This window comes from Trachypithecus francoisi, unplaced genomic scaffold (genome assembly GCF_009764315.1).
Source record: "Trachypithecus francoisi isolate TF-2019V2 unplaced genomic scaffold, Tfra_2.0 Lachesis_group8, whole genome shotgun sequence".
Taxonomy (NCBI): Eukaryota; Metazoa; Chordata; class Mammalia; order Primates; family Cercopithecidae; genus Trachypithecus; species Trachypithecus francoisi.
The window spans coordinates 11,335,048-11,345,550 of record NW_022681473.1 but is presented as its reverse complement, the minus strand read 5'-3'; the positions used below and the strand labels follow the sequence as shown (position 1 = coordinate 11,345,550).

The 10,503-nt window shown below is 52.3% G+C and overlaps 1 protein-coding gene across 2 annotated transcripts; it reads right to left on the bottom strand.

The window, feature by feature from the left end:
- Positions 1 to 1,494: 1,494 nt before the first annotated feature.
- On the bottom strand, positions 1,495 to 10,467 carry MTA2 (metastasis associated 1 family member 2). Of its 2 annotated transcripts, none has more exons than XM_033206732.1 (18): positions 10,025 to 10,467; positions 9,223 to 9,290; positions 8,760 to 8,853; positions 7,100 to 7,217; positions 6,905 to 6,968; positions 6,602 to 6,719; positions 5,871 to 5,973; positions 5,579 to 5,678; positions 4,901 to 5,089; positions 4,734 to 4,808; positions 4,563 to 4,621; positions 4,294 to 4,391; positions 4,036 to 4,175; positions 3,549 to 3,777; positions 3,266 to 3,355; positions 2,796 to 2,914; positions 2,542 to 2,690; positions 1,495 to 2,316 (listed from the first exon to the last, which is right to left on the bottom strand). In XM_033206732.1, the coding sequence occupies exons 1-18, from the start codon at positions 10,050 to 10,052 to the stop codon at positions 2,151 to 2,153; spliced, it is 2,007 nt and encodes a 668-aa protein (XP_033062623.1). In that variant the 5' UTR covers positions 10,053 to 10,467; the 3' UTR covers positions 1,495 to 2,150. The 2 variants fall into 2 exon arrangements, with proteins under 2 accessions (XP_033062623.1, XP_033062624.1); XM_033206733.1 differs by lacking the exon at positions 10,025 to 10,467 and adding an exon at positions 9,625 to 9,889.
- Positions 10,468 to 10,503: the final 36 nt, after the last annotated feature.

The following is a 10,503-nucleotide window of genomic DNA, read 5'->3' as shown; positions in this document are numbered from 1 at the left end:
GGAAACCAAGCTTCTTCGACTCCGGGTTCCGTTCCTAGCGGCTGTCTAGTCCCCCGCCCGTTTTAGGAAAAGCCGCGCGTTACGATGCTTATCTGCATGCGGTAAGCCGATTGGTGTGCTTTAAGGTGTTCAGGCGTTGATTGGCCCAAAGCGTCGTGAATATTTATGACAGCAGCCACAAAGGCTGGCGCCGGGTAGCGTCTAGCTGCAGCTCCTTCACCCTGCAGTAGACACCCTTGTGTCTGTACCACTCGACCCTTATTTACCCGACGAATAAAGGCGGAGGATCGGCGGCTTCCAATCCTTTGCCCCACGGAACCCAGGCCTGTTCCTGGACTTCCAACCTTTTCAGGGCTGTTACTCTCTCCCTCCACCCCCTGTCCTCTCGCAAAACGGATGTTCTGCGACTGCTTCTAACCCTGGTTGGGGAGCTCTGCCACCACCGGGCACCTTCCGGACTCCACAAGGTCCCTGGAGCCAGGCCCACTCCTTCCGCAGTAGTGGGCTGCATGGTGTACTCCCGAGGCGCCAGGGCCACTGTCGCACCTCAGAGCACCTAGTATAATCGTCAGTTCCTCCCAACACCGCCGAGGTGTAGGCTCAGTACAGGGAGGGACTACAGGAGCTGGGGATGCCCTAGGGACAGGGATCATAACGAAGTGGAGAGGACTTTCAGATGGGCTCAGCCCACAGCTTTGAATGGCGCAAAGAGCAATGGACCTAAGCAGACACCAAGGTCTTTGACTTTGAGCAAGTCACAACTGCTGAGGCTGTTCCCCATCTCTAAAGGAAGTGCCCAAGGAGCACACAGTAGGCTGAACTTCTTGTTCTCTCTCCTAAGGTGTTCCTTCTAATGGGCCCAGCTCAGGCATCTGATCTCAGTGTCCCAAACCTTTCAGGCAGGAAACGGTGCTACAGTGGATCAGGGTATCAAGGCAGTTGCTGAGACTGGCCTTGAGGATCCTGAAGCAGCAGGCTGTACACATACACCTAGAGGTGCTCAGGTGGTTCAGTGCTAGAATTCTTGTCTGCCAAATACACCACACAGCTAGGTGAGGGGATCCTCCTATAACCCCCATCACCACCACCAAGGTGGTATACATGTTACCCTGGCTGCTAGCAACTTCCAGAATTCCTGAAGTAAAAGGGAGATGGGAGAAAGAGGTGGGAAACAGAGGAAGAAACACTCCCATTCCCCTTTCCTATGGAGGGCACCAGTCATCCAGAAAGCTCATCTCAACTCCTTTGAAGGAATCTGGGCCAAGATGGTGCTTGGGCTCCACCACCACTGGGAGCTGGGGAGCAGTTTGGATCCCACAAGAAGGCTAGCTGGAGCAAGCCGCCTCGGTCCAGGCTGCGTATCTCATAAAGCTGTTCCCAAGGCAAGAACCATCTGTACCTCCTTTGTTGTCCTTTGTCCTTTATTTTCCCTGTCAAAGACACCCCCAACACACACACAACACACACCCATGGCAAAGAACAGCTGAGCCAGGAGAAGCTGAAGAAAACAGCTTTTTATTTGTTACTATAAGAACCAATTACAGAATCCGAGGTTAAAAAAACGGACAAAAGATCTTTATTTCTGAGAACTGGCGTACAAAAGGCGGAGGGGGAGGGGAGGGAAGGAAAGAGCGAGCGTGGCCTGGGGTTGATGCCAGCTTAGGGGCCTCAAACTCCAATTAGGATAGTCCGGACACCGGACAGAAAGAGAAACCCCCAATTAGGAAAAAAAAAAAAAAAAAAAAAGACATGGCAGTGCACGCCCCCCTCCCCCAACCAGGTACCACCACCTGTTATCTATTTACTCTTCCCCTCCCCATCCCCTTTCACAAAGGGAGGCAAAATTTTTAAAAAATTAAAAAACCCTCCCCCCAAAACTGTCCAAGACATCTGTGGGTCCTACCCCCCAAAACAGGCTAGGTTCCCACATGGGCCAAGTTCCTGCAGTCTGTCCTCCATCAGCAAGCATGGAGGCATGAGACAAGTCTCGAGGTTGTTAACACCAGAGGGCGCCCAACCCCTCCAAGGACGCACACTCACTTGCTCTCTTCCTTACTCCTCACTCCCTTTGACACGAAAGGGAAGGGAGGTTTGGGTGCCCTGGGCATCCACCCTCTACCTCTCAACCCACCTCCCTCCCCCACAGGTGCTCAATCCTCCAGGACAATAGGCTCATTAGTGCTGGCAGGATGTGAGGGTGCAGGTAGAGGGACAGGGGGCCGCACTGCCATCAGCGTTGGCTTCACCTTCAGGGGTAAGTTGGGTCGGCGGGCAGCTCGCCGCATTTCCAGATGGGTCAGAGCCTTCCTTAGGGCCCTGGCCAGAAAGAGCAAGTGAGAAACAGAAAAGGCTTAGAGAACACTAAGCCCTCCAGGTGAAGCCCCACATTCCACACTGCAATTCTGCCTTCTGGCCCGTTCTTTTCTGGCATCCCCATCCTTCATCCACAACCTTCCTAGAGCTCTTGCTCTGAAATTCCTACTCCCCACACTCACCAGCCTGGACTGTCCCTCTCAGCCCCTCGCACAGTAGACTCCCTACCTGGTATCCTTTGTGGCCACAAACACCACAGGATTGGGGGCATCAGCAGGGTTTAGTTTCTGACGCTTGGCGGCTGGCTGTGAGCTTGAACGAATCCCTGAAGCCAGAGGCCTTCCATTGGCAGAGAAAGGAACCCCTGCCCCTGCCATCTGGAAAAGAGGTAGGATGGCACGAGGGAAGGGACCCTCTCAGACTCCTATGAGAAACAAAAGCCCACCCAACTCAGCTTGGCCTACCCCTTTCTGTCAACTCACAGTCTCATAGGCCCGTTTCACCATAATGCCCCCCAGTCCCCGGTTCTGAGACAGCTGGTTTCTGTTGATCGGTGTCTTGGTACCCCGAGGAGTTTTTGGTTTCAGGGGTGCCTGGGCCACTGGAAGAAAAGTAATAGAAAACTTTCATACCTTTTCTTCCTTACGCGGTTCCCCTTTGTTACTTCCATCTCTTCCCTGGACCAGTAGTTTACCTGGGCATCCCCAAAAGTAGCAACGGGGGAAGGTTCTGGCAAGCTATCACTAGTATTTCAAATATCAGTATGACCTTATCAAATCAGTACAGTAATACTGAATAGTTTACAAAAAAAATTATTAAACGACAAAAGTACAGTTTGTTAAACTAAATCTCTGAGGACACTATGGGGAAGAAGAAAACAAGGGGAGAGATGATGTCGGACAGGGAACGGACTGGGAGCCTGATGCCACCTTCACTGGTCCTCATCCCATACCCAGATCTTTGACGATAGTTGCCAGGGGCAGCCGCACCAGAGGGTGAATCTTCAATGGAGTCTTGGCGGCCTTAGGAAGTCGAATGGAGCCTGGAGAACAAAGATGAAAGCTTCTGAAGGGCTTCACTATTCAGGTCTCCTCTGAGGCCAGAAGCCAAGTCTAATCTTTAAAAAATTACCTGTGGCCTACTATGCCTCCTGTTATTAAACATCCAGAGAAACAATCGTCTCCGACCAGAGCAACCCTAAACCCACCACCAGCCCCATCACTCCCTGCCCTTACACTCTGCTTTGATGGCATTGGCATTGATAGGAGCATACGGCCGTCGGGCAGCCCTCCTTGGCTGTAATAGGTCCCTGCACATGCGTCTGGCAAGACGGGTCAGTTTCGTGGTCTGAAGCAGGAAAGTTTGCCTGTTCTTAGCCAGTAGCTTGGCCCGGTTGGCGCTGGTTGTATAAGGGGAGAGACTTTGAGCTTCAGGTCTGGACAAATGACCCCTCGAGTGTGGCTCCTAGAAGAAGAACATAGGAAAGAGAGAGCAGAAATCAGCATTGAGGATCCCTTCTTTCTTCCATTCCCTGCAGAGGACAATTTATTCCTACCTAATCTCTTTACTGACCTCTTGGCCTATATGTCTCCCCAACCAGCATCAAGCACCCCCTGCCCATCAAACCATCACCATATGAAGAGTTGGATATTCTGGCCCTCACCTAAGGTCACATCAATATGCTTACTGCTCTCCCCTGCTTTTCCCCCCACTGATCCTTACCGTGGTACCCCGAGTGGCTCCCTCAAGCTGAGTTGGAGTCTTCAGTCCCCCATATTTCTTCCAGTAGATCCAACAGGAAGCACAGAGGCGGCATTGCATGTTAGGTGGGCCCCAGGCATACCACTGAGCAGACTGTGTGGCTGTAGGGCATGGAGAGGAGGGGGACAGGGAAGAAGCATGCTACCTGAGCCCCACAGATTCTTGAGCCACAGCGGGCCTTCCACCCATCCCCACCATCCCAGTGCCCCCATAACTCACTGTGGCAACTCTCACAAGTCAGGCCCTTCTGAAATCCAGCCCCATTCATGCCAGGTTTTGAACCCACAGAAATGATCTGGTTAGGGTTTGGCTTAGTGCTAATGGGGAAAGCGAGGAGAAGGGAAAAAACCAAGCAACTGGTCAAGGAAAAGAATCAATTTCCACTCTCAATATGACCCTACCTCCTGCCCACCCCCAATCACTGAGGAAGGCACAAGTTAGGGGAAGGGAAGGAAAACACTCTGGTCTCCCCTAACCACTACACTTACTAGGTGGGGATGTAGACCTGTTTCAGTTTGCTGTCTGCTTCAGCAGCTTTCAATCTTTTCTGTAAGAAGGAAAAAAGAAAGAGAAGGATCAGAGCAGGGAGAGTATAATCAACTTCGAAGGCAGAGGTCAGCAGGTAGCCTATGGTCCACCCTCCCCAGCCCAGATGATACCTGCTGAATATACCGGTCTGTGGTTTTCCACATGTAATAAAACTGGACTATGCTGGCGAGTGACTTCCAGGGTAGCTAAGGGGCAGAGGGAGAAGAATGAGCAGGCATCTGGCCCCAGGTCCTGGTTCCCTCACCTGTCACCTCTCCTCCTAGCGTCATCCACTTACAAAATCCTGGCGAATATCGTTGAAGTCCTTCCCATACTTTTCTAGGGCCTCTTCAAATAGCATGGCCTCTGAGGCTGACCATTCCTCCATCTCATCCCGACACAGCACCGGGCCGCCCTGGGGTACCAGGGTCGACATGGCCTTAGCCAGGTCATAGCCGTTCCTTTGCAAGGTATCCATGGCGTGAAACTACGGGGAAGATGGAGAGCAACTGAGGACCTGAAACTTTTGGCACCACTCGCTTCCTGCTCCTTAAAACACTCCCACTCCCGGCCAGGCACGGTGGCTCACACCCATAAAACCAGCAATTTGGGAGGCCGAGGCGGGCAGATCACAAGGTCAGGAGATCGAGATCATCCTGGCTAAAATGGTGAAACCCCGTCTCTACTAAAAATACAAAAAATTAGCCAGGCGTGGTGGCGGGTACCTGTAGTCCCAGCTACTCCGGAGGCTGAGACAGGAGAATGCTGTGAACCCAGGAGGCGGAGCTTGCAGTGAGCTGAGATCGCGCCACTGCACTCCAGCCTGGGCCACAGAGCGAGACTCCGTCTCAAAACAAACAAACAAACAAAAAAAAACCACTCCCATTCCCTCAGAGATACCCTCCTCTCCTGTCCCTAGGCTCTGCAAGTCCCCAAAAAGCCCAGCCTGCCCAACTACCCACCAACTTCTGCTCACCAGGGTGATATCTCGGGAGGCAGCAGCTGCACTCATGTGCAAGCTTGGTTGCCGAATGGAGCTGCTGCAATCTAGAGCTCTTGCAAAGGTTCCCACAGCTCTAAGGGAGAAATTGAGAAGTCAAAAGCCAAAGAAGAAGAAAGTCCAAGTGGGCTGGGAAACTAAGCCAGAAGAGAAAGAAGGAAAACATCTATGCCAATGAAAGAAATAAAGTCCACCTCTAAGAACCATGGGACTCAAAACAATGTCCACACCTCCCCCAGCCCATTTTCCCTATCCACCCACCCCTCACCGGGCCACCACGAGAAACTGGTCGATCTGCCGGTCCGTGAGAGGGTTGTCTGGGTCCCAGACCTTCATCTCCATCTTCTGTTGGTTCCGATTATCAGATTCTCCTGGGGAACAGAACAATGGCAACCACAGAGAGAGGGCAGGGGGAAATAGTTGGTGTCTTTTCATTCACAATAGCACTTCCTCCTTCCTCTTCTTCTGCTTGGATTCTGTCAACTCTCCGACTTCTTTTCCCAACTGTTCCCATTTGCCCTTTTCAGGTTCCTACAGTCCCATTCTGTCAGGGTCATGGCAGAGAGCCCTGCAGACTGTGCACTACACAACCCCAGGTGACACCATTCACAGAGACTATAACATTAAAGTGCCCCTTGGGGCCGGACGTGGTGGCTCACGCCTGTAATCCCAGCACTTTGGGAGGCCAAGGCGGGCGGATCATGAGGTCAGGAGATCGAGACCATCCTGGCTAACACAGTGAAACCCCATCTCTACTAAAAATACAAAAAAATTAGCCAGGCGTTATGGCGGGAGCCTATAGTCCCAGCTACTCGGGAGGCTGAGACAGAAGAATGGCATGAACCTGGGAGGCGGAGCTTGCAGTGAGCTGAGATCACACCACTGCCCTCCAACCTGGGCAGCAGAGCGAGACCCCATTGCAAAAAAAAAATACAAAAAATAAAGTGCCCCTTAGAATTAGATAACTTAGTAGCCATACAGTCTTGTACTGTTGCTTACCCTCTGCCAAGCGATCTGGGATCTCAGCTTGATATTTGCAACCAACTCTAATCTCGCCCTGATCAGCTAGAAGTGTCTTCTGCACAGGGTCAAACACCAGTGAGTAAAAAAAGCAGTCCTGGAGTTGGGGAGAGACAAGGTAAGCAGGGCAGCAATCCACATAGGCGGCAGGGAGGGAGGTGTATCTCAGTTTCCATGACCGGCAGTCTGGCAACCCGGTACCTCATCATTGTCCTCCTTTCCCCCTCCCTTTTGTGAGCAATACCCATTCCCCTCCCTCTTCTCTCAACATCTCTTTCTCACCTCCTTTTCCAGGTACTGGCTCAAGATATCTGTCTCATTCAAGAGGGTCACACTGCATTTCCCCCTATAGGAGACAGATCAGAAAACCCCGGTGAGCCCCACTCTCCCTCCCCACAGCATCTCTGAATACCACCTCGTTCTCTCCATCTTCTACCTAAGTGCATGCAGGCTATTCTGGCCCCAGTTGTCCTGTACCTTATGTGGGTGGCTGGTAATGATTCAAACTGCCGAGAAAGAAAAAGTTCCCGGTGCTTCAGTTGATGGCGCTGCTGCTCAGACACCCCTGGCTGCTTTGATTCCTCTTCAAACTCCCCTGGGAGATTAAGGAGGAAGAAACCAAGTCAGAAATGGATCCAGCAAGACACCACCCTGGAAACTCTAACTCAGGGAAAATATTTCCTATCTTGGCTGTTTTTTTCTCACATTTCCCAGGTGTCTGCCTTTCTATACCTTTATCCTACCAGCTTTCCTTCTTAGCTGTATACCCCATCATAGATGCTCCCAACTCTATCAGTAGTGCTCTTAGGGAAGAACTGCTGAGAGTACGAAGAATGCTGTAGACATACATCACTACCCAGCTGCCAATGCTCAGACACCAAAGTCCACAACAGGCCAGCAAGAACATTACATTTGTCTCTTGCTAAACCAGCCTGAAGTCCAGGAACCCAGTAAGATAAAAAAAAAAAATCACACAAGACTGTGTTTACCAGTTCTTTTCAATTTCAGGAGACTCTTTGCTCTAAAACATCACATGCAGCCCTAACTATCCCTCATTCTCTACTTGGCTAATAATAGTTCCTAGGGTTTTCAAGGACAACACCTCTCAAGCCAGTGCCAATACCTTCCTCCTGAAAGAGCTGCAGCTTGCCCTGAAACCTAGTGGAAGGGGTTAACCTGGCTAGGCGCCAACCAAAGTGGGAGGGGGCAGAAAAGCCTCAGGCCCAGGCTCATTGGTGCATTGTTCCCAACCTCAGGGAGAAGGGGGGGTTGTGCAGTAGGCTCCACCCCTCGCTTGTGTGCTCCGGAAACCCTGTGCTAAGGCAAGGGGGACCACACCCCCAACACCCCTTCTGATTGGACAAGGCCAAGGTCAGCCCCTGCCAGATGGGGCTGGAAACCCTAAAGGGCCAGGGAACTTGGTAAGCCTGGCTCCTCTTTAACCCCTTCTCACCCAGAGTAGTCTGAAAAAGGAAAATGATTTAGAAAGGTGGAACAAAAGGAAGGAAAAAGAAAACCAAAGCAGGAAAGGAAACAGAAGCTAAGGAAAAACATGTTTTTTTTTAAAAAAAGAAAATGAGACCTTAAAGAGAATGAAAATAGAGCAAAATGAAAAGGGAAAGATGTAAAATGGAGGGGGGCAGGCGGGGAAATGGGCGAGGTGAGAAATTACAAAGTGCAAGAAAACTTTCAGCCATCTTCTAACTTCCAGGTATTCTCACCACCTTGTTTGTGATTACAAAATAAGTCTGCTTCCCTGTTATGCGAGCTTCTCAGTACAATCTCTTCCTCTTCACCTTGACCTTCAGTCACCACCTACTGTCCCAATGTATCCCAAACTGCCCCCCTTTAGAAAAGCATTCTGTTTCTCTAAACCCCGTCTTCATCCCCTAAATAAACCTTATCGTTTCTCTCCTATTCTCATACACAAACCATATTATGGCTTTCCTTATCACAATCTCTCCACCCTGCTTCCAACCCCAACGTGTAAAAACAGGTCTCCCTCCTCAGGCCAGGCATTTCCCACCCCCAAACTCACACCTCTGCCTTGGGCATGCTACCAGGGGAAGTACCTGCAGGGACATGCCCAGGCCTCAGATCATGGGGAGGGGGAAAATAAAGGGATGAAGATACTCACTGGCATTACTATCAGCCAAGCTGTTGAGGCTACTGGAAATGTCCCTGCGCCGGAAAAGACAGACGACCTTTGCCTCCACATTTCCATTTGCAGTCTAAGGGGAGAAAAAAAAACAAAAACAAAAACAAAACAACGTAGCAGTGAAAACTGATCATCTAGGAACAGAAATACACAAAAAAACAAATAACAGTAAGTTTCAGAGGGACCTAAATTAAAAAGCCCAAGAAAATATGAGTAAAGACTTACATTCAAGGACAGACTTCCAAATCCCTTTCCTTTGCCCCCAAGAGACAGAATAGTCAAGTTCCTGCTAAGCTCTCAATAGCCTTTCCTGAATACATCCAATGAATGAATGAATGAATATGAATGGGTACTTAGTATAGGGTCCGCTCTTCCACCTGAAGTTAGAAACCTCAGAAAAGATCACTGAGGGAAGGAGGGAGAGGGATTCTGCTCCACTCACCTTGTTGAGTTCCTCAATCCGTCTAACCAGGTAAGGATTGCTGGAGGAGTTCTCAAAATAGACGTAATCTGTAAGGGAAGGGAGGGGGGAGAACCACGAAGATCAGAGGAGATGGGAGAGACGCAGAGCACCAGAGTAGGAGAGAAAGTTGGCCTGAGTGGATCAAAAGAAGATAAGGATTCAGGCAGAGAGAGCGCTGAGATGTGAAAGTGTAAAGACTAAGAAAATAAGGATGTCCCCCACCCCCACCGCACCTAGTTCTAAAATCAGATCCATTACTCAAAAGTGAGCCTTAAGGAACAGGCAAGAAGCAGGGCTTCCCCCTGCAGTCCCCACAACTCAGCGAAGAGTTACACCTCTGTCGCGGCGAAGTAATTGTTCGCTCTAGCGCAGGGCCCCCACCTTTTCGAACTGAGGCGCACAATAACGCCTGGGAAGAGGAAACCTCCGGGTGGCTCCTCCGCGGTGGCAAAGCTGTCGCCCCAGCCCTCGCGTTCCCTCCCCACCCTGTCAGCCCCTTCGGAACCGGTTTCCGAAGCCCACTCCGTGCCCCGGGGAGCCCCCGACGCAGCCCTGAAAGTGCCGTCGGGGCTGCCCGCAGCTTCTCTCCAGGAGTCTCGGCGCCCTGCCGCGTCGCGGTTTCCCGCACCCTAGCTCCTCGTCTCCCGGTTCCGGTTCCGGTCCGCGCTCCGGTCCATGCCGCCCCATACGCTGCGCCTCGCGCCACCCGGTGCCGAGCCCCTCCAGTCCCGACCCCAACCTCTCCCGCCCCGGACCCCGTACCCCTGCGCCCGGTACTCACCTCCCACCCGGTACATGTTGGCCGCCATGGCCGTTCCCGCCGCCGCCTCCGGCCGCACAAAGGGGTCCTGGAGGCTCGCGGGGGCAGGGCTCGGCTAGAGGCAAAGCCCCGAACGGTGGGCTGGCGCTTCGAGGGAGTCTCACTGTGGCCCGCGCAGCCGGCACCTCCGCTGCCTCAGCCGTCGCGGTTCATCCCGGCCCGCGCTGTCGCCGCCGCAGCTATCGCCTCACTCCCGGGACGCTGAGGCTGGCCCCGGTCCGCTCGGCTTCTTCCGGAACGAGCTCGGCTCCTGCCAGGCGAGAGCCAGGCTGCAGCTACCCCCACCCGCGCCGAGTCCCACTAGTCGTTGGGCTCTGCCGGCCGCAGGGAATGCTTGCCCGGCCCGCCTCAGGGTTCGCCTCCTTCCGGAACACCTTCGGCCGATCCGGAGAACAAGGCCCTCTGCTCGGCTCAGGTCGGAGAGCGAGACCCCGCAGATC